Source organism: Phocoena sinus, chromosome 1 (assembly GCF_008692025.1).
Source record: "Phocoena sinus isolate mPhoSin1 chromosome 1, mPhoSin1.pri, whole genome shotgun sequence".
Classification (NCBI taxonomy): domain Eukaryota; kingdom Metazoa; phylum Chordata; class Mammalia; order Artiodactyla; family Phocoenidae; genus Phocoena; species Phocoena sinus.
Window position 1 is genome coordinate 113,441,943 of NC_045763.1, and position 24,121 is coordinate 113,466,063.

A 24,121-nucleotide genomic window follows, 5' to 3' on the forward strand; every position below is an offset into this window, starting at 1 on the left:
AACCTGTGTTTGCCTGCAGGGCTCCACCTGCTGACTCAGGCATGCATGGGGCCCCAAGACCATGCCAGTGGCCCCCCGGGTTTCCTCTGGCTGTCACTCGGAGGCTTCTTCCTTGGCCTTATTCTCTAGCCTCTTCACATAGGTGTTCTGACCAGTTGGAAGGGAGAGCCTGTCTGTCTTTGTGAGGGCCCGTTCCACGTACATGACACGTCATGGCTCTGCCCTCTGTCCCACTTCACCAAGGCTGTGAAGTGCCTCTTGCTGGGGATGGAGCCCTCCCTGTCATGCTGCCTCTGCTCCAGCTGTACCACGCTGGGCTTTGGGCCCTGGCCAGGCCCTAGGAAGTGGCTCAGAAATCCCCCTGGGCCCTACCCACCAATGAGCCCGAGGGCTTTTCTTCCCTGTGCAGATTCCTAGAGACTCCAGTGGCCGGGGAACAAAAAGGGACACTACTGACCACCAGCAAGGCACATGGATAGATTAGCAGGGAGCCCCAGGCAACTGCAAACATTTTGCCACAAGTTAGGTCAGGGCCGTGGCTGAAAGGTCAGCAGCGTGGAGCAGGCTGCCCCAACAGAGGTGGGGTCTAAATGATGTTTCTGACAATAAAACCCTCTGAGCTGCGGGTCAGAATTGACGCCTGTCATTTCGGTAATGATCTGGCATCATTACTGGCTCGCAGTATAGCCCCTATAAACACACTCATCAACATGTGTCTGCCCGAGACAGGTGATCTTCTTCAAAACCAGAAAACCCACAAGCCTATCAAGCATTCGCCGCACTGCCCTCAACGGGCAGACAGGAGGCTTTGGCCTCTGAGCTCACACTTTACAGCAAGAACCCAAGGAGGGTTGAGTCCTGTTTCTAAGCACGGTCAACCAGGCAGGATGGGAAAGGTGCCAGGGGGCAACTCAGCCCAGTGTCGGTGCACAGCTGTTCCCACAGCTGGCAGATACGCCGCAGCTGCAGGCCAGCAACAAGGGCCAACACTGAGCAAGGAAGCCCCAAGCCAAGAGAGGGGCGTGGGTGGAGGCACAGGCCATTGGGCTGGAGGGGATGGGAGGACACTTTCAGGTCCGGGAGGACTCCCCTCTAAAGAGCCTCTCCCACCAAGGATTCGCCCTCTCCTTTCCCACTAACCCTGCGGCCACCTTCACAACCAAGCTTCTCATCCGGGCACTTTCTATCCCTCTCCTTGGGGGTTTTAAGCCCAAGCCTAGGGCTTTCTGAGCAACTCCAAACTCCACGTTAACTGCCGCCACTGCCCTCCCCGACCACACACACACCCACCCCCTCCATCCCGCCCCCCACCCCCATTTGCATGACAAGCCCTCCTTGGACTCCAGCTGCAATCTGGGATGGTAACCCTTTCCTGGCAGGGAAACAGCCCCTTCTTCCGGGGCAAGTTCTCCCATCAGGGGCATCTTAAGCAGGAATTGGGACATATTAATGCATTCACTAGCCAGCACTAACACAACTGACCTGAATTCACAATTCACACAACTAGTCTAAGTGTTACACACCAAACGTCACAAGTGTAGACGGTAGGGACAAAACCCATTACAATTTTATTAGGGCTTAGAATTCACAATACACTTCCCATCCGTGGTCCCATTGAATCCCCACATCATGGATGTCCCTATCCTTCTCATCCCTTAGCAATCTGGTTCAAACTTTTCACACGGTATTACGAGTTGCCAACCTGTTTGACTCCTTTTCAATACCCCTCCCTCCCTCCCAAGGCCATGAGCTATTTGAGGGTAGGAAACACTTCTTACTCTTTCCTGTTCTGGCACTGACTATGTCATCAGTGTTTGCTGAATACAATTGAATCCCACAGGGCCAGATTAAGAGAACAGGGGGAGCAAGAGTAGGAATACTAGCAAATACCTATACAGTCTTCCCACGTGCCAGACACTCTTCTGATTAATCCCTTTTACATAGATAAAATCATTAATTCTCACACCAACCCTAGGTAAGTACTATTGTTATCCCTATTTGTTTTTTTTGTGTGTGTGTGGTACGCGGGCTTCTCACCGTTGTGGGCCCTCCCGTTGCGGGGCACAGGCTCCAAACGCGCAGGCTCAGCGGCCACGGCTCACGTGGCTCACGTGGCTCACAGGCCCAGCCGCTCCACAGCATGTGGGGTCTTCCCGGACCGGGGCACGAACCCGTGTCCCCTGCATTGGCAGGCGGACTCCCAACCACTGCGCCACCAGGGAAGCCCCCCTATTTGTTTTTAATAGAAGAAATTGAGGCACACAGATAGAATAACTTGCTCCAAACTCACAGCAGGAACTGGCAGGGCTGGAATTTGAACCCAGACAGTCTGGTTCCAGAGTCTGATCTCTAATCAGACTCCATATACACTGCTTCTCAAGTTGAACTGATGCAGACTCCCTAAGAAACAGTGTATTGTATTTTCTTGGGGAGACCCTTTATAGAAATGTAACATGTGTAATGGGGAAATCAATAAAATTCAATTCTGCAGACAGCCATGTGGAAGGACACAAGAGGAAAGTATGCTTTGTTCCCAAAGGGGAACGTCCTCTGTGCATAGAGGATGCCGCTCTATACATAGCCAGGGTGCAAGGGGGGCTGCCAGGAAGAAACAAGGGAGTCATGGCCATTCTGGGCAAGGGCCCAAGAGCAAAGTCCTGGGGGTGGGAGGGGTGTGTCCTGGGCATGGTCACAAGAGACTGTACATAATTGTAGGGGGCATGGTTGTGAACCATGATTAGCTCAAAGCAACGATTTCCGCACTCTGCTGCACTTTAGAATCACCTGGGGAGCTTGGAAAAACCCCTACACTCAGTACCTCCCCAGAGCAACTAAATCCCAATCTCTGGGGGCGGGACTCAGGCACCAGTATTATTTTGAAGCTCCCTGGGTGATTCCAACATACAGCCAAATTTGAGGACCGCTGGTTCAGTCTATGCAGTGTTATTCATAGAGCAGTCTGCTCTTCCATTAAGGACTAAAATGGCGTGGAGGGCTTCAGACTGGGTGTGCTCCTTCCATCTGCCCTCCCCCCACTTTGGAAGGCTGTTTGGGGCCATTTTGGGGGAATGTGTTTTCTCTGGTTTCCTGGGAGCCCTTTAAAACGAAGACAGGTTTTAGATAGTGCGGCTCCAACTCAAATTCCAACCTTGCCACTTACCAGCTGCATGAGTTGGGGCATGTTATATAATATCCAAGCCTCGGTTTCCTCATCCACAAATAGGGGATTGAGGTAGGCGGAATAACGGCCCCCCAGATGTCCACATCCTCATCTCCAGAAGCTGTAGGTTACATGGCAAAGAGGATTTAAGGATGCAGATGGATTAGGATGGCTAATCAGTTGACTTTAAATAGGGAGATTGGGCTTCCCTGGTGGCGCAGTGGTTGAGAGTCCGCCTGCCGATGCAGGGGACACGGGTTCGTGCCCCGGTCTGGGAGGATCCCACGTGCCGCGGAGTGGCTGGGCCCGTGAGCCATGGCTGCTGAGCCTGCGCGTCCGGAGCCTGTGCTCCGCAACGGGAGAGGCCACAACAGTGAGAGGCCCGCGTACCGCAAAAAAATAAAAATAAAAAAAAATAAAATAGGGAAATTATCCTGGATTATCCTGGTGGATACAATGTAATCATAAGGGTCCTTACAGGTGGAAGAGGGAGATAGGAAGAGTCAGTGTCAGAGTGATACGATGTGAGAAAGCCTTGGGCAACTGTTGCAGGCTTTGAAGACGGAGAGGTAGACACCTTCTAGAAGCTGGAAAAGACAAGAAAATGAATTCTCCCCTAGAGCCTCCGGAAAATGTATCCTTGCTGACACCTTGATTTTAGCTTAGTAAGACTCATCTTAGACTCCAGAACTGTAAGATAATAAATTTGTGCTGTTTTAAGCCACTAAGTTTGTGGTAATTTGTTACAGCAGCAGTAGGAAACTAATACAGGATGGATGGGAATAAATCGGGGATAGTATGAAGATTAAATGAGATAAGTTTGGAAAACTTGTAGCACTACTCCTAGTGCTTTGTAATTATTAGTTGCTGTTATCACTTTTACCACTACCATCCTATCAGGAAGCTGCCACCTCCTGCATTCTGTGTACCTGGCACGGGCTGCCCACTCTCTACCCACCATCCCTGGATCCACTCCCCACTCCCGAGGTGGCTGAGTGGTCCCAGCCTCTACGCATCAGTAAGAGGCTTTGTGACCTGGGTCCAGGCTCGTGGGAACCGGCCAGTCTTTCTTGGACAGAGCAAGAGGCTCCCTAGAGCCCCGTGATGCCCATTAGCACAGCACAGACCAGTATTTCTGCTTCCTGACACTGTTCATGAGAATCAAGAGGAAATGGGGCTGGGTGCGGAGGGGGAGAGGTTTGGGAAGGTAGGCCCCCAGGGAGTCTTCCTGACCACCAGCTAAGAAAGCACCATGGGAATGGTCAGCAAGGGCCTCAGAGACTTACTCTAAAGGACTAAAGGTGTCCAGCGCCTCAATAGCTGTCAATAGCAGGCAAGAGCTGGACCACCAGGCCAAGAGCAGAGGGCGTGGGTTTGGCAAGGAGGGTCCAAAATTCAATCTCCATCAAGCCCCTTGTTTGTGCCAGGCTCTCATGGGCCCTTTCCCGCAGCCCTTGTAGCTGATGTTCACTATACTCCTTGTGGCCATTATGATCCCATCATACAGAGGGGGAAACAGACTCAGTGATCTGCCTGAGGTCACCCGTTAGCAGCAGAGCTGAGATTCAAACTTTTGATTCTAACACTAGAATGCTCCACTCTGTACCATATCTCATTTTCTTTTCATAAAGGTCCAGTTAATATTTTAGTCATTATTGATTTAATCCTGGGACCATGAGAACACAGCTAGTACAGACAGTTAATCTGTATTTATACCTTGAAATGGGCCAGCCATGAAAATGTAGAAGCTTCAAAAACTACAAACAACTAAAAAGGGGCTTGAAGGAAATCTGGTCCCAGATGAATAAATCTTGTGTCAGCTCAGGGTTGACATAATTGCAGTTCTACATAGTGATCACAAACCTGGGTTTCACGTGGCCCCTGAAGTGGACCAGGCAGGTGAGGAGAGGCTCATCCGCTCCCCACCGTGGGCGCCCAAGGACTCCCACCAAATTAGAATGTGTACCAGCCCTGGGAACTAAATTTATCCTGAAAGGACACCCAGATCAGAATGTTCTCTGCTATAAGATATCCTGTCCTCCTCTCTTTTGCCAGAGCCAGGGAGTATCGGCTGTCAATTCAGCCCCGTCAATTCATTTTGAAAGCCACACACACGTGATGCCAGCCCACAGAGATAGGCATCACATGTTTAGATACGAAAGACAGGAAATGTTGAAAGAGCGAGAAAGGAGAGCCAGAGAAGATGGAAGAGAAGGTGGAAAGAGGCAGGTTTAGATGATGCTGATAAGAGGGTCGTAAAGAAACTGAGAAGAGGAAAAAAATGGCAGCTGTGGCAGGGTCTCCCAGGATAAGCCATCGGGGGCACGAGAGCTACGATGGGGTCCTGTTCGAAGTCAGCGGCTCCTTTACAAGCTTCAGGCAGCACGTCTCCTCCATTTCCCCGGCGTCTGCACCTTTCAAGCCCACTACAAACTGAGAAGCTCCCACGTCAGCCTCAAATGTTATCACTGCTCCTGCAGACGACAGCCAGGCCTTGGGGACAGGAGCCCATCCTGCCAGCACTCCAGAAGGGTGGCCATTCCCGCCACACCCCCTCCCCGATCCCACAGGCAGAGGAAGGACACGAACTCCCTGCCTGGGGGAGGCCGCTGGGGAGCCTGGGTTAGGGAACAATGAGAGAAGAGCAAGAAGAGGTTCTTGTAAATCTCATCCGTGCAGTTAAACATCTAAGAATATCCGACAGAACAAGACAAACTCGGGCTCCCCAGGAGGCCCGGGCTCCCAGTGGGGTCGTGTTCCATTAACAAGATCACAGAACCTCAGATTCTGGAGGGGTATTTTTCCGTTCCTCTCCCTCTGGAACAAGAGTGTACCAGGTTGCTGTCGTCTTTATGTCTAAAGTTCCCCCAAGGAAGGAGCTTTTCAACGTTTTCTCAAGCTCAATGCTATGCTTTAAAGTCAGAGTAGGTGCTTAAGCTTGCAGAGGGGGCGGGTTTCCACCGTAATCTCCAGCAGTGCTCCCACCCCCAGCTCCACCTCTTGGTCTTAAAGCTGACTATTGATGGTTTCTCAATCTTAGGTAAAATGCTTTGCTAATGCAACCTGGGGATCAATTCTCTGGCCTCCCTGTCCCCTGCATCAGATTGCCATCCCTGAGCCCTTTCTGATGGACAGCTAGGGGCTGCTAACATTGTAGACAAGGATGCCTAATCTCTCCTGATCCTACCTGCTAGGTTCTGGGTCCAGGCTTTCTTTTTATTTTCGCTTCTTACCACTGCCTTTATGACCAACTGCATCTCTCCCATTCCCCAGAAGCCCTGAGCTTTCCCAGCTCTCCACATCTGCTCCAGCAGGTCCCCTCCCCTAAAGCACCCCTCACCCCACCTGCACCTTCGAAACTCCGCCCAGCTTTCAAGGCCCATCTCAAATGCCCCAGAGGCAGAGGCCTCGCTAGTTCCCACCCATGAGGAAGGCCTTGCTGTACCCATGGCACCTGCGCTCCCAGCACCTGGCAGCCAAGGCCCGTGAGTATTCGAGTGCTTATCTCCTCATTAGATCCCAAGCCCGTTTAGGGCAGGGACCTTGCAGTCCGCATGGTGCCAGGCTCAGAACAGGACCTTCAATAGCTCCGTGTCAGATGAATTATCACCTTTTTTGTCCAGTCCTCAGGGGAGGTGGAGAGCAGTTGCTATTTCTAACAGCAGCAGGAAGACAAATATGGCCCTGCCCAACCCCCCTTCATCCCCCACCATTCCACACACACACCCAGGGGTGGCCATTTCTCTTTGCTCTCACATCAGTAAGGTTTCTAGCATATTCTAGCAAGAGGCACCAGAGAGAGCTGGGAGGAGTCTTGGAGAGCACTTAGCTCCCCGCCCTGGTTGCACAAATGGGGGACCTGAGGGCCATGAGGGGCAGGGCCAGGGGGCACTCACGCAGCAGACCGGCGTCAGGGGCGTACCTGTCTCCCCAGCCAGTCTCCCATGGAGCTGCCTCGGGGTACTGAGTTCAGAGGCTGGGGCTGCTCTGCACCTGGCGATGGCTCCACCATGGCTGGTCACTGATCTCTGGTTGTGGCTGTGAGCAGTGCAGCCACAGGCTGGCAGTCACGGCCAAGTCCAGCTGCTGCAGACTTGCAGCAGAAACGCTGGAGCCCCAGGGGCATGTGGCTGTCCGGCAACGCTCTCCCGTGACACAGCCTGCTGGGGCAGCGTTGTGACAGCCCAATCCTGCCAGGTGGCCAAGCGCCCACCTCACCCTTTCATTCACACACCACTGAGCAGCACAGAGGCAGGGTCCACCCGGCAGCTCGCAGCTCTATCCCGCACCAGAGCGGCACTCAGTAAACACTTACACGATGTGCTTGCACAGCCGGACTTCTCTGGCGGGTGGGTTAGGAGGGAGCATAAAACCATAGCCTATGGGGAGGCCACAAAATATTTAGAATGAGAAAGATTTGCAAAGCCTTGAATTTCTTCTTCTTCATTCCTCCTGCCTTTAATCCAACAAAAGGAAGTTTACTTCCCCAGATTCCATTTCTGCTCTTCCACATTTGTATCAATGGCTTGGATGAAGCTATCACAGTCAGGCTCATCAAATGTGGGAGGACAGGAAGCTGGGAGGGCCCCAGACATGGGCTGCTGAGTGAGATGCTAAAAGACCCGGACAGATCAGAACGAAGGGCTGAAACCAAACGAACTCAGGGAAAAGGAACAGAGGCAAACGGCAGGTGCAGCTCTCGTCCCCAAAAGACAACTGGACAAGCAAGGGTGGGAGATCAGGGGCAGGGGGTGAAGGCCTGTGGCTTGGCAGCTCTGTGAAGAAGACAGAGGGCTTTAATAAACATTCCACTCCATGTGAACTAACAGGCTGCTATGCAAGTCAGGGGCACTGGCTGTCTGGCTGCAGTGACGGAATGAGAAAGCAGGTAGGTGGTCCTCTGTCCTGAGCAGCTCACACCGCTGGGCAGGTACAGAGCAAGGGCACTGAGCAAAGGAGTGGGGGCAGGACGGAGACAGGGCTCCTAACAGTGCCAGGGAAGCTGGGAATGTTTCATGCGGGCAGAAGAAAACCCTGGGAAGTCCTGTGTCCAACCCAGGGGGGCTTGGGTAGGAAGCTGCTGGCCCCTTACCACAGGGGCAGTCAGGATGAGGAGGAAAGAGGGGTGGGGAAACTGAGGGGGCTGCTGAAGCCTGACCCACCCCGGCCACTGGCGGCCCAAGGCTCAGTGTCCAAAGGGAAGACCAGACGCAGCCCAGATAGGCGTTGGCTGGTCCTGAGGGCCAGGGGACTGGCAGGGAAGCAGGAACTAGCCTCTCAGAAGCCGGGGGGTGGGGAGAGGGCAAAAAAGAACAAGCAGTATGGGGCCCAGCCAGGCAGCCAGGGCTTCGAAGAAGGCTCTAGCCAAGCAGGAATCGGGAGGGGAGGCAGGGAAACCAAAGCATCATCCAGGTCTGATGGCTGGGAGTGCTGCCTGGGGTTGGCAAGCTCCCAGCTCCCTGAGGGTGCTGGACCTCATCCTTGGGGTAGGCCCGGGACCCAAGAGGAAGACAAGAGGGAAACCAGGATAAGGAAGCAATTTCTAACAGGCAGAGGAGCCACCCCAGGGCAGAACAGAGGCTGGAGGTCCCTCCTGGAGGTGCCGCTGGGGCTGAGGGCCCCGGGCGCTACTGGATTGCTGTTCTGCCCTTGGCTTCGTCATGTGAGCCCTTGCCCTGTTTTGGAGGGGAGTCCCCATGGCTGAGCCCAAATTCCAAGCTGCCTTCTGGTACTGCAGGAACTAGGGGCAGGAGAGACAGACCAAGGATGGAGCTCTCCCCCCAAGTGAAGCCTAACAGGCTTGGAGACAGCCCACTTGAGTCCAGCTCTGCCTCGCACCAGGCACATGACCTTGGCCACATCGCTTACCTTCTTAGGCCTCAGTTGTCTTATCTATAAAACAGGGATAGTAACAGAATTCACCTCACAGGACTGACATGAGGATTCATTGAGATCATAAAGGGCACAATTCCCGGCACATATGAGATCAAAAATAGAGCCTGTCATTATTATCATTTGTGGAGTTACAAACCTTTTTCCAGATCTAAACTTGGAATCAGAACCTGGGCCTGTGATATGAGGATGTCGGGACAGGGTGAAGGCAAGTTCGGGGGATGCTGGTAGGGGGCGGTGTATGGAAAAAGTCCACCATACTCAGAGGGGCACCCACACCCACGAGCCATCAGGTGACTGAAGGTTACATAAAAATGACAAAGTCAGCTCTGGAGACGGATGGAGGTGATGGTGGCACAACAACACAGATGGACTTAACCACTGAACTGTACGCGTAAAAATGGTTAAAACGGTAAAATTTTACATGATGTACATTTACAATAATTTAAAAAAATTTTTGATGGCAAAGTCACAACTTGGCCCCAGGTCTACAGACCACAAGCCCAGGGTCCCTCCCACCCACCCACCAGGTTTGTATTGGTGATATGTTCAGAGGAAATGGAATTCTGCTGGATTGAATTGTATTGAATTCTTTAATTCAGAGATAACCTCAGCACAGTTCATCTCTTTTCCAATTACTGGGTTTGGGAGAATTTGAGCAGTGGTGATTTTGCATCTTTTCTCTTAAAAGCAAAAAGACGCGACTTCAGCTTCCTGCTGAACAGAGACTAGAATTATCAGAATTTTCTTGGTCTTATAAATGCAATGAAAATGGTAAGGAAGTCTCCAAACACTAAAAATTCTACCATGCCTTCCAATTTCCCAAATCCTCAGAGAGTCAATTATCTTTAGCCCAGATTTAGAATCATCACACTCCCACTACGTACAATCCCCTTTATTGGCACTGCAGGGACAGCCACACAGACGATTAAGAGAAAGCATGGCCCTTGCGGAGCTTATAACTGAGCACGATGTTTCTTAATCAGCAGGAAGCCTGGGAACCCTGTGGTGCTTTCCAAACACACATCCCCAGGCAGTGGGGTTCACTAGCCTGCGGGGCCCAGACATTGCACAGGGGATCTGATGCCCATCCCTGATGGAAAACAGAAGAGATCATCACTTGAAAATAGTAACAACAACAATACATAATAGAGTGAATTAACTCTGAAAAAGTCACAGACAGTACACATCGGCACTCTCAGGGAAACAGAATTAAGATGAACACTCGCTCCCCAGTGACTCTGAAGAAATGGGAGTTTGTATTCATGGAAGGAAGCTGGAACTGAGCACTGAGGAAGGGAACACGGTCGCTGACTTTAATTATCCTAAAAGCTTTACGATGTCTGACCAGATTATATTTGTAAGAGACTTAAGAGGAGTCACCTTTAAACTTTAGGATGTTGGAGCCAAAGAACTGTTCTTTCGATTGTTTGCTATTTCAAGTTCAAGGCTATATTAAGGGGACAGCCAGCTCCCTTTCTGGGCAGAGAAGCAAGGCAATTAGGAGAAGGGACAGTTTGCTGGGACAGTCCCGCACGAGGGTCTCCTGAATGCATACTGTATCAGTTCTTGTTATCAAAAACCATTCATAGCTACTCTCCTTACATTGTTGTCTCATTGTCACTGAGCATCCTTCAGGCATGGAATCCTGGATACAGTCAGAGGCCCCAGAGATCATCTGATCCAATCTGCCCACTTTACAGATGACAAAACTCGGGTTGAGAGAGAAGTAGCTCATCCAAGCTCGCACGGTGATTGGTACCCCAGACAGACCAGGCCACAGGTCCCTCATACCTTGTAAAGGGGGCAGAGTCTTGCTAGGAGGAAGCGCTTTTGAACGGGGCAGGCTCTCGGGCTGTTTTTCTCAACACTGTCATTCACTTAGCTGCCCATGTTGGACAGTGATCTCTTGTATCCCTGAATTACAGCAGAAGCTTCCTGAGAAGCTTGCTGAGCCCCCCCTCACTTCCCAAGGTGCGGACGGTGTGTGGTTTCCAAGGTAACACACAGCTTGATGGATTCAGCCTTCCAGCGCCACCTCATCCAGCACCAGCAGGGGAGGAGGAGTGGGAAGGGAGGTGACACCACCTCCCCATTTACAAACACTGATTCCTCCCGAAACCAGTTTCCCCTCTGTCCCACTGCCAGGGTTCAGGGCAGAGCACACCCCTGACATCCTGGAGTCCTGGAGCTGAGGAAGCTTCTGGAGGACTTGGCAAGAGGCAATTGCCCGGAAGTCAATGGAGCCGCAGGCAGCTGACTCCGGAAGTCTGGGACCGGCCCTCCCGGCTGGGGCAAGTCTTAACATGCCCAGGGCAACAGTTTTCACACCTGTTAACAGACACAGCACATGCCCTGTCAAGAAGCATGACACAGGATGACATTTCCAACTGACAAAACAGAAAGTCAACACAGGCAGCTGAGAAACAGCCTTGCTGCTCCCCCAGGCACGCCAGCCCCGTGGGCTCTGGGGCCCGGAGAAAGCAGCGGGAGGCCATCGCCCCTAGGGAAGGGGCAACGTGGCAGGAAAGCCCTCTCTGGGGCAGAAAGGGTTAAAGCCAAGTGTTCAAATATTTAGCAAATAAAACCAAAATGTCACACGGAGACTGCCAGGGCTGACGTGGTAACCATGGCAATCCATGGCCAGCCACAGATCTGAGAGTGAAGAGGCTCTGGGACTGAGGCCTGGGACAAGAGGAGATGAGAGGATGGTGGGGAGGGTCACAGAGGGCATGGCCAGCCCAGCTCACAGGGGGCAGCCCGCTGAGACCCTTGACCCCTCACGATGCACAAGCCAGAGCTGTGGACTTCAGGCCAGTCTCTCAGTCTTACAGAGACTCAGTTTTCTCTTCTATGGAGCAAGGGGAATAAATCGGCCTGTCTGTCCCTCAGGCTTGTTGTTCATTCATCTGGTAACACTTATTGAATCCCTGCTATGTGCTGGGTGCTCTTGGCTGTGGGACAGAGCAGTGAACCCAAGTCAGCCTCCACCACCATGGACATCCGGCCAGAGCGGGTGCAGGTGAGATACAGTGTCAGAGCCCATGTCCAGCCAACTCCTAGAAGGGGAGACCTGCCCTGGGAGTGGGGGCAGCCAGAAGGGCTCCTAGAGGAGGAAGCATCTGTGCTGAACCCTAAAAGTCAAAGAGGTGAAGTCAGGCAGGCAAGAGGTCTGACAAGACATGTGAAAACACTCCAAAAACTACAAAGCACTAGACAAGATGAAGTGACACCGTCGTCACCGACGTGGCTGCTAACGCGTCATCCTCTCAGCTTTCTGTCTTTGGAGGGTAGTCTGACAAGGACTCATGGCCTTTGGACTGAGCAGCTACTCATCCCCTCTTTCCTCCTTTCTCTCCAGCTGTACAGGTGCAGGTGGGCTGGTGGGAGGGCAGGTGGCGTCCTCAGCTGATGCACGGTGGCCTAGCCAGGCCCTGTCCCCTGGACACACCCCCCATTTCCAATTTCCCTCATGTGCTGCCATCTGTGTAGGGAGTGTTCATTAGCGTGGAGTAGGAGATGGCCGTGAGCTCAGCAGAGGAGGCCACCATCCAAAATTTTCCTGTCAAGCCCTGTGGTCCTGGAGCCACCCTGGGGGCCTAGAGTTCCCTCCTCCTCTCTGTGCAGCACACCTGGGTTAAGGAGCTCATGTCCTCAGACCTAGCAGGCTGAGAGGGCCATCTGGAGGTCTTGGGATCTCAGGGGTCCCCAATCTGCTCAACTCTAAAGGAGTCCCTTGGCCACTGGCCCCATCTGTGAGCCCAGTGAAGGCGATTCAAATCCATCAGCCAACCAGCCAGGGACAACCTTAGGAAATATCTATCGGGGGCCTGCAAGGACAGAGATCCCAGCCCCACCAGGGTGAGGCAGCTGCCATCTCCCCTGGAGGACAGACACACCTTCCCTTCTCTTCTCTCTCATGCCCCTGAAATGCTCCAGGCCAGTTTCATCCCAAACATACACAAGGCCTCTGCTCCCAGTGAATACATGGCTTGGTTAGGGCCTCTTCTCTCCATGAGAGTTGCCTGGCCCACTGTGGCCACACGGTATTTCACACACACCTCATACCTTGGGGCTTATCAGCCTGGGTCACAGTGGATCAAGGTCTAGGACAAGCAGCTTCCAAAGGTAGGGACTGGGTCTGAATTATTTCTGGATTCTCAATGCCTGACACATAGTAGTCCTTACCTTACAGGTAAGTTCAGGATATGGCTTGAGCCCACTTTCTTCTATAGGGAGAAGGGAAAGTGAGAGCACAGAGCAAGGCTCAGCCTGAACCATCGAGTCCACTCCCTGATGGGAAGACACCCCTGACTCATTTCGCAGTGGGCTCCCAAGGCATCTGGACCAGTGACACCTCCTGCATTCCAGATGCCCCTGTTCCTGTGACAGCAGGTTATACATACCCAGGAGGATGCTCCAACCTATGGGACCGTCGTGCCATAGCATGTGAGCCTTTTTGCAATGTGAGCTGTCTCTTGAATAGAATTTATGTCCTACAATTTGAAGTAATTTCCCTGTCAGCTGAGAACTCTATTGCTATTTAATAAAAATATCCACTTTTACACATCTAATAACTTAAAAGTCTCCCCTTTTATTGGTCTCCTATGTTTCAAATTCATGAGGTTGAAGACCTATATTTTGTCACTATAGTTATATTTCTGTCAGATTTGAAGTGGACTAGAAGCCTCTGGAGGCCCACACCAGATCTTGATCTGATTGATGCTTTCTACTTTGAATATGGCCAATAACCACAGACTGAAATTAATGATCTGTAAGTTCCCATCCACACACTGGATGATGGGAAATCTGCCACTGCCTATGTCCTATCCTAGCTTCACAGCAGTCCCTCCATTTTAATTAGACAAACATTAATTGAGCCATGCTGTGTGCCAGTCACAGTCCTGCAGCTTCCTGCCCCTGTAGCTTCATTAAGGACACCAAGGCTCGCTCCCCCTCCCCATCCCCCCATCATGTCCCCCAGGCTCTGAGCCAGGGCACTTCCTCCCTGGGGCACTTGATCCCTTCCCCTCCTGTGTGCTCCTGGACAAGAACCTGGCCCCTGGTTATTTCCTCTCGCTCTCAATTGGCTTCTTCCTGACAGCTGCGAGACATATGCAGTCTCTCCAGGCTACACAAGCAGACCAACATCCCTCCCTCAGCACTGTGTCCTCTCCAGCTGCCGCTCTGCCTTCCCTCGATTCACAGCCAAACTTCTTAGAAGACTGGCCAGTATTCAGTGTCTCCATGTTCCTCACCTCCTACTCGGTCCTCCCTTCCCCTTCCACTGCCCTGTGACTGTCACTCCCAGTGACTGTGCTGAGGAAGGACACAATGACCTTCCCACAGCCTGGTGCAAAGGACCAGTGGGGTTCCCAACTCCTCGACCCCCCTGTGGCATAACCGACACTTCCTTCTCTGTCCCGGCTTTGTGACTCCCTCCCTCTGGGGTCTCCTCTGACCTCCCTGACTTCTCCCTCTGGGAGAAGTCTGATGTCCTCTGATGTCCCTCTGGGGACCTGTCCCATGCCTCCTTTCATCCCACTGCTCCCTGCTCATCTAGGCCTATCCTCTGCATCACCATCCTGGAGGTGGCTGGATGCCCAGCCCCTAAACCTCAACTTCCAAAACTAACCTGGTCATCATTCCCCACCTCAGCCTCCTTCTGCGGTTTCAACTGTAATGAATGGCACTCCCAGCCACTGAGTTAGCCAAGCAACTGCTGGGCCCCTCCTTTCCCCACAGACAGTACCTCCAACCTAATAACTGACCAAGTCTGGTCAATTCCACTTGTTCAACATCTCTTATGCACAGTCTCCCCTGTCCTGGCTCTTGTCTTACCCTGATTCAGGGTGTCACCATCCCTCATCTCGACCGTGGAAACATGCTTCCAATTAGTCTTCCTGCCTCTGAAATTGGCCCTTGCAACATTTGCCATGCTGCAGCTAAAATGCAGATCTGATCATCTCTCTCCCCTGCTTGAACTCCTTCCATGGTTCTCCCTGCTGCCCACAGGACAGTTCCAAAACTCTTCAGCAAGGCAGATGAGTTCCTGCTGGTCCTGCCGTGCTCCAGAGTAGACCGGCCCCACTGCCCAGGACCTTGTCCTGGAGGCGTTCTGAATGCACTCTGCAGTTTCTCATCTCAGGGCCTCTGTTCCTTTTGAGACTTCTGCCTGGGATATCCTTTCCATGCCGTCAGCCCGGCAAACACGTCCTCATTGAAGCTGAGGTGTCTCGCACGTATTATCTAATTTGATCTGGACAACAACGCTGTGGTGGGTACTATTACTAGGCCCATTTTGCAGAAAGGAGATAGACTAAGAGGCATTCAGTAACTTGCTAAAGGCTACCATACATACTACAGTGTGACAAAGAACATGCTTTGAACCCAAGCTGGGCTACTCTAAAATCTGTGTTCTCAGCCTCCTTCTGTCCTGCCTTCCAGGATGGCACTAAAGACATTAGAGCCATGGATTCACTCAACACTGGCAACCCCTTGGAGAAGCAAAAGTGATTTCAGGGTTTCCAGCACAGAGTACTGGGCCCCTGTCCCAGGCTCTGCACAGAGTAGACCCTCGTTAAGTACACAATGAATGAATGAATGCACTAGCTGGGTAAGAAGGGTAGAGGAGGGAGGATATTTGGGGAGCAATAAAGTGTTCAGTGTCTCACTGGTCAGAATGGCCATCATCAAAAAGTCTACATATAATACATGCTGGAGAAGGTGTGGAGAAAAGGGAACCCTCCCACACTGTTGGTGGGAATGTAAATTGGTGCAGCCACTACAGAAAACAGAATGAAGCTTCCTTAAAAAACTAAAAGTAGAGTTGCCATATGATCCAGAAATTCCACTCCTGGGCATATATCCAGAAAAGATGAAAACTCTAATTCAAAAAGATACATGCACCCCAATGTTCACAGTGGCACTATTTACAATAGCCAAAACATGGAAGCAACCTAAGTGTCCATCAACAGATGAATGGATAAAGAAGATATTATATAGACACACAATGGAATACTAGTCAGCCATAAAAAAGAATGAAATAATGCCATTTGCGGCAACATGGATGGCCCTAGAGATTACCATACTAAGTGAAGTAAGTCAGAGAAAGGCAAATATCATATATCACTTATATGTGGAATCTAAAATATGATACAAATGAACATATTTACAAAACAGAAACAGACTCGCAGATATAGAAAACAAACTTATGGTTACCAAAGGGGGACTAAATTAGGAGTTTGAGATTAACAGATATACACCACTACATATAAACTATATAAACTGTAAGGGCCTACTTTATAGCTATACAGGGAAATATATTCAATATCCTGTAATAAACCATAATGGAAAAGAATCTAAAAAAGAATATATATATAACTGCATCACTTTGCTGTACACCTAAAACTAATACAACGTTGTAAATCGACTATACTTCAATAGAAAGAAAGAAAAGAAACAAAGAGAGAGAAAAGAGAAGAAACAAAGGGAGACAGAAAGAGGAAGGAAGGAAGGAAGGGAGAGAGGAAGGGAGGGAGGGAGTTACATGTTGAGCTAGGGGTGTGCTGATGGCCCCTAAAACGTGAGTCTGCAGCCTGGGGAGAGGAGGTTTGCACTGGTGATCTGTGATCACCAAACCACAGGAACAAATGGACTCTCCAAGGGAGAGTGCAGTTTTCAAAGTTTTGATAAATAACACAACAACCAATGCATTTTGCTTTTCATTTCTTTCCAAGACACGCTAGCCTGAGGAGAACAGCTGCCCGGGACTTTGAAGGCTCCGTGCTCCAAGATGCCAAGAGAAGAGGAGACCAAGGAGACACGGGGCAGCCATCCTCAGACGACAAGGGCTGCCTCGTGGGAAACACAGGCACCTCTTTTCCCTACTCCAGAAGAGAGGCGGGCTGAGTGGAGTTTTCAGAGAGGCCCATTTCTAGAACTCACACTGCCCAGCCAGGGAGAGCCTCCCTCAAGAGGCAGTGAGTCCCGGTGACAGGTCGGCCCAGGGAGGCTGGAGGGGCCTCCTGCACTGGTGAGGGGTGCACCCCCCTCCTGTCACCTCTGAGGACCTACCGAGCCTCAGGTGCATAACTTGAAGCCAGAGTTTGGTTGAGAGGTTCCCAATAATGTTTCAGAGTCTTCTTTCTCAAAAACACAAGTTGTCCAAACTAATAACCAATACGAACACTATTCTAGAAGGTACGCCTAGCCTCCTGTGTGTGCTGGGCCAGGGCCAGGGCCAGGGGCCTGGATGTGAGCGACTGGGGCAGGGCTGGGGGGAGGGGGAAACACGGTCATCTGGTTCCTGCTAAAATTTAGCCAAGTGACCAGTAACTGGTGTTGATGAGGAAGTGACAAGCATATCCTTAACACAGGCCCCTGACTTCACCCCACGGAGGAGAGGAGCCATATGCTCACCCTGCCCTACTTCCCAACAGATAAGCAGCAGCTGGCCTTTCCCTACTGAAGAGGCTTTCCAAGCGTCCCCTCTGGATAAGCACCGGCAATCACGCTTGGGATAACCCTCCCACCACTCTCAGGAAGCAGGTCCCCCAGCCGGCGGGCACCAACCTCAATCAGAGAATTACAGAATCGGGAGGGGAGGGGGGCGGGATGGGTGCTTAGGATCCCCAATGAACAGATGTGGAAACTTGAGGCCCAAGACCACAGAGCTGAGTCATGGTCTAAAAGGTTTTGGAAACCAGATAGCTTGAATCCAGCACTCTTTCATTCAAAATATGTCCTGCAGACACCTGCTCTCTGTCAGACACCGTGGGTCCCTGGAAATACAAAGATTAACAGCGGGTTTCCCTGGTGGCGCAGTGGTTGAGAGTCCGCCTGCCGATGCAGGGGACGCGGGTTCGTGCCCCGATCCGGGAGGATCCCAAATGCCGCAGAGCGACTGGGCCCATGAGCCATGGCCGCTGAGCCTACGCGTCCAGAGCCTGTGCTCCGCGGCGGGAGAGGCCACGACAGTGAGAGGCCCGCGTACCGCAAAAAAAAAAAAAGGTTAACAGCATCATTGTCCCTGAGGGTGAGGAAAAGGATACAGGACAAAAAATCACAATATGGTCAGGTGAGTGCATACAAGGGTCCTGCTGACTGTCTGGGCCCAAACCGTTCCCATTTCCCTCTGGCAGGAGAAGGTCCCACTAGACTTTTCCAGAAGAAAGAACTTCACTGGACAGGTAAGAGGCACAGAGGGAGCCAGGTTCTGGTGACTCCCCACGTGACAGTGGGCCAGGGAGGATAAGGGGCTGGGCGGCGGGAGCTGAGAGTGCAGGAAGGGCCGGGCCAGAGCAGGGAGGAAGTCCAACCACCCGCCAGTACCGGGCAGTTGTGACAGTGACCATCTGGTGGGCACAGCTTGTACATGGACGAGGTCCAGCTGGAAGCAGTGGGACAGAGGTCACAGGAAAGAGACCAGCTTCCATTTCATAAAGGCCCACTCTGCACTGTCAACAGTTACCCCCCTGCTTATGAGTTGGGTGATATGACTGCCATCCTTCAGATGCGGAAACCGATGCGGCCCAGAGAAGTTGTTATTGGCTCAAGGTCATTCAGGCTGAAGTGTCTGAGCCAGGATTTAATGCCACTGACTTCACTTTGTTTCTCCAAACTGTGAGTGTCAGGCCAAGACAAGTGACTGAAAAGCGTCCTCTGCTGCCCATAATTAGGGTGAAGCAGAGACTGGCTACGAGCTGAGGATGGACAAAGTGTGCCCAGGGAGGTGCCGGCCTATCAGCATCGCGGCCCTGCCACCAGGCCAGAACTGAGGTCACAACTGCACTTGGGTGGAGTCAGGTCTGAGAGTCAAGGCTGCAAGCCCTAGAGGGAGGTGGGGCAGGACCCCAAGAGAATCAGAGGGAGGGATGCTTGGCTCATTCCCATCCCAGTGCCTGGAGTGGAAAGCAGCAGCAGTCAGGTTGAGTGGAACCATCGTGCGGGTGTGAGGCTGAGATCAGCTCCTCTCCCCTCCTTCAAGCCTGGATCACAGATGAGTTCATGACTCTGCCTTTTTCTCTGGCCTGTGCAACCCCTCTGCACAGGTCAAGGTGATACACAGTAGTATAGACGCCCTCTAGATGAGGGTTCAGGGGCTCAGAGAAGTTGAGGAGATACATGGGTCCCACAGCTGGTTTGGGGTGGGGTGAACCCAGCCTGGAGCCCCGACTGTGACTCATGGTCCTGTCTCTGATCCTGGCCCGTTCCTCCTGCCTGTACTCCTGGCTCCTTTCTGGGGTTGACTGGACCACGGTCTGGGTTAAAGCCCACATGCGTTGCCCAGGTCAGACCCCACGAAGGAAGCTGCTTGGTGGTTTCTGGGACACTCAGCCTCCCCACACCTGTGACCCCCCCAGAGATTAAAGAGTCCCCACCTTCTAGATTAGTGTCCTCTGGTTATCAACAGAGTGGAGGTAAGGTGGCCTGGAGCCAGGGCTCCCACGCCCAGGCCAGCCACAGAGGTCCCTGACACCCAGAGGCAAAGCAGAGCCCCTCCAGGAGCAGGAGACACTGGCCCATCTCTGCCTGTGCAGCCGGTCAGCCCAGAAACGCTGAGTGACAAAAGCGATGAGATTTGAAGTGTTTTACAGTTTACAGAGCTCTCTCATACACTCCCCATTCATCCTCACAACGACCCATAAATGGCAGAATAAAACCCCCCATGTTCCAGACGAGCAAAAGTTCACATGTTTCAGTCCAGAAAGGTCTCAGGGCTGGCCAGAGACACGCTGTAAGAAGAGGTCATGGGCGAGGCTCGGCCCCAGCTTTTCTGACTCTGAGTTCTGGTCTTTGTCAATTTCTTGCCTGCTGCCCAGATGTGGATCTATCTGTGCTCCTCCAGCCAAATGACAGGAGTTATATTTAGATGCGTATGCATGTGAGAAAAAACATCTGGATACTTTAGAACTACCCAGGGCCCCAGCAGAGCAGGTCAGCCTGAAGGGCCCAGTGAGAGGGAGACCTATTGTCATGAGAAGATGCTACAGATATGCTCACTCCTGCCTGCCCTTCCCAGCCCAGGTCGAACCCTCCTCCCTACATCGGCCAAACTGGAGTGCACCCCAGAGGTTAAGCCAATACCTCTCTGGGTGCCAAGTGACTCCTGGACAGCAAGAAACAGAGGCCCCTTCAACTACAGCAGATTCTATTCTTTCTAGAAAATGTCTCCTCCTTGGTAGAGTCCAGTGGGAGTAAAGTCTACACCAGTCAGAAATACAGATTCCCGGTGGTATCTGGTGCAGTGTGTGTGTGTGTGCGTGTGTGTGTGTGTGTGTGTGTGTGTGTGTGTGTATGCAGGGGCACAGCAGGCAGGTCTGTTTCACTTGGGGGACTCAGTGGCTCAAGTTCAGAAAGGATCCAGCAAGAGATAGAAAGGGCAAAGCAAGTCTCACAGTAGAATGATGCAAAATGAAAATTCTAAGCAGGACTGCCCCGCAAATCATGAAGTCGTGTTTGCCTCTGGGATCCCCACTTGAAGATAATGTCACAGTTGTTCTAAAGCCACAGGGCAGCCTCACAATTCCCTCTCCCACGAGGGTCCAAACCAAAAGAGAAGATCCACAATCTCAGATACATTTTGCTGAAATCACCCAAGTAGCTACTGAAAGGGTAGGTTTGGGAGGGGGGACGGGCTCAGCCTGGAGCAAAGGAATAGCCCCTGCATGAAGGGGTGTGGGCGAGGGCACCTACCTGGACTTCACGTGTGTGATAGGCGATGATCAAACCCAAAAGGATGATGGTGGACAGACTGATAAGGCATTTCAGGGCCAATGAAAACATGGAATCCTGCAGGAGAAAGGGAAAGAGAGGATTAGGGAAATCCGGGATGGAGCATCTCATTTTACTCTGAGGCTGTGTTAAGGGGTGGGGGTGAGGGGCAGTGAGGGCAAAGGAAAGACTGTCACCAGCGCCTCCTGGGAGCGGGATACAGCACAAAGGTAGCCTGAGCCCCGAAAGTACCTTGGGCTGGGCCCTGGGCCGGCTCCGTCCCAGCAGCTGCCCTCTGAGCCTCTGTTTTCTAGGGTTAAATCATATTTGCATTCCTGCGATGAACCCTGCTTGGGCGTGATGTATTCTGTTTGTTATACATGCCTAGATTCAGTTTGCTGATGTGCTGTTTAGAATATTTGCCTCCATGCTCAGAAGTCATATGAACATAATTCTTTTCGATGCTGCTGTTACATGGTTTGGGCATCAATACTGTGCCAGCTTGAGCCTCTCTTTTCTCTTAACAAACCTGAACCAGAGGATTCCGAGGTCCCTTCCACCTCTGACAATGCAGAGTTCTTTCAGGAATGAATGAGAATGTCCTGGCAGCAGCTCTCATCTCCCGTTTTAGGGCCAAGGGCGGGGAGGGAAGCGAGGGTGGCAGAGGAGCTACTGGAAAGAGAAGGGGGCCGAGCACAGGAGCGGAGAGGGGTCCTGGGCAGGAGAAGGGCCCTGAGGGTCCCTCCAGCTGAGGCTGGGGGAAACAGGGTGGGCCACTTGCCTTCACTGCAGTCCTCCAGCCCCAGGGCAGCTTAGGGGACCCACGTGGTTAGCAGCAAGAGCTCTGGGACCAGCCAACAGAATCCAAACCCTGACGTAGCCGCTTACCAGCCACGTAACCTCAGGCTGCTCACTCCATCTCTCTGTGCTCAGTTGCCTCAGACATCAGATGGGGACAACATCAGTACCTACATCTCAGGGCTGCTGTGAAGGAGAAAGGCATTTGTCTATGTAAAGTGCCTAGCCCAGTGCCAGGCCCTGTGAGGGCTGTCTACTATCATCTACCTCATCTCCTCTACCGGGCTGGTGCCTCCTGGGCATTTGGAAGCCAGGGAGTAGAGGCAGCTCCCAGTCCCAAAGGAAGGCAGGAACACAGCCCTGAGCAAAGGTAGCAGAAAGCCAGGCAGTACTTCCAAGCACTGTGTTGTGGCCTCACGCATCCTGAGAGAGGCACGCCACATGAGAAACAGCCCCCATGCTCCAGAATCATAACATGCCTGATGTCTGCAAAGCACCTCACAGTTTACAAGGTGGTTTCACATCTTGTTCTCATCCATCCTTGAGACAGCCCTTGGCCTCTGGCCCAGCTTTATAGATATTACAGGCAGAGGCTCAGAGAGGTGAGTGGCTCATGCCAGAGTTCAAAGCCAAGACCTCTGATTCTCAGCCTGACTCCCAGCCCAGAGCACTGCCCGCACCCCTCAGGCCCACTCTCAATGGGAAACAGTAAAAATGTGAGAAGTGCCCATTTACACAGACCCAAATGACTACATAAGACGATAATGGAAGGTGTTTCGAAGGTGAGATATGATTAATTACCACATGAAACCTACAATAGAGCTAGGGAGGGAGACATCACGGTCCAAGAAAGCAAGCTTTCAGAGACAGAGGGAGAGGTGGCTGAGATCTCCAGCGTTGGGGTGGGGGGGTGTCCAATATGGCAGCCACTTAGAGTCAGTGGAGGGCTTGGACTTAAACCCAGGACTCCCAGATGCCCAAGTCCCTGTTCTCAACCACCCTCTGCAGGCTGAGATGGAAAGAAAGCAGCTCTCCCTGGTGTCTGCCAACCTACCATTCATTTATTTGGTATAGTTTTGGGGCCCACTCTGTGCCAGACACAAGCTAGTGCTGGGGACCCAAGGGAGAACTAATGAAGGAGCTCATTCATTCTTTCTTTCTTTCATGACGATTTCAACAACTTCTCATTTCTTGAGCACCTGCTAGATGTCCAACAGTGTGCTAGATACTGCAGGCTATTTATAGAGGGCCCCTGCCCACCACAAGTTTGCAATCTGGCTTATACACAAACCCCAGCTTTCTACACTGTACAGGATCATCCAGCTGTGGGGAAAATTCTCCATTCTGCCCTGCCCAGAGACAACAGTCTAAGCACAATCCACTTTTCATTGAGCCTCTTGCATGTTCTACGCTTAATGAAGAGCAGCCTGCAATCATTTACTCAGTGCACACGCACAGTGGTGCCTTGCGGGGTATTCTGCTGCTCCAGTTAAGGGCCCAAAGGAAAACAGAACACAGTTCCAGCCCTCAGGAAGGTTCCACTCTTCGAAAGCACTATTGGATGCCTGAAACACCACCCAAAGCGCAAGACCTACTGGGGCTGAAGAGAGCAGGTGGTGAATTCAGGGACACTCAGACTTTTAGGACAAGACTACCTCCCTATAGGAATCAACTGGGGACAGATCATGGTGTTTTTGAGCCAGAAATGACCATAACTTTCTTCTCAGAGGGGTCTGACATCTGGGGAGCATCATGCCTCCCCAGGGAAGGATTTGGGATCGGCTGCACATTTCAAACTTTAATTTGTTTCTTTTGGCAGAAAGTAACTGAAATCAGAATCCAAGTCTATTTCCATCATGTTTAGAGGAAGAGGTGAAGGGAAAGGGGCCAGAAGCTGTCTCCTCTCCTTTGAGCTTCTTCCTTTTGTTCTAAAACTCAAAGCCTTTACATAAGAGTCAACTCCACCTGCTTCTTCATTTTGGACACTGAAATCTCGTCGGCCAGTCCCAGCCCCATAGGGAGATGAGTGCGCACTGGATCAGTGGGAATGCTCATTACTTCACAGATTTCCTTGCATTCTCTACCAATCACATGTCAATAAAAATTAAACCATCAACCATTTTTAATAGCAGGAAAATACGTCAAAGAAGTCTGGCTGGATTAGAAATGTTTTCTATTTGTTAAAATGTTGAATTATCATCTTTTCTTTTCTGTCTGAACTCCAGTGAAGCTTGAAATTGATATGGTTCTTTGGGTGATGGCAGCAACTCAGGGCTGGCTAATTAGCTGCCATACACCACATGTGTGTATGTACACACACCTGCTCAGCCCCCACTCACTGCTATCCAAGGGCCAAAGGGACTCATAGGGCTGGAAGGGAGTCCTGCGGTCAACTGGTCAACACTCCTCTCCTGCAACTCAGAATTTTTCAAGAGAGTAATATCCTTAATGCACAGGAATGCTTAAGAATTATATCCCAACAGATGAGAGTTGTTTTTTTAAAGCCATTTATTCCTAAATGTCCCAAAATACTAGAGTGGGTAAGTAAATTGGAGA

The 24,121-nt window shown here is 51.6% G+C and overlaps 1 protein-coding gene across 2 annotated transcripts in view; it reads right to left on the bottom strand.

Moving 5' to 3' along the window:
- KCNN3 (potassium calcium-activated channel subfamily N member 3) overlaps positions 1-24,121 on the bottom strand; it is a 179,307-nt gene that overhangs the window by 107,129 nt on the left and 48,057 nt on the right. For both annotated transcript variants that reach the window (XM_032649316.1, XM_032649323.1), the window contains exon 2: positions 20,750-20,845. In XM_032649316.1, the coding sequence (XP_032505207.1) occupies positions 20,750-20,845 (96 nt within the window). The remainder of the gene's footprint in view (positions 1-20,749; positions 20,846-24,121) is intronic.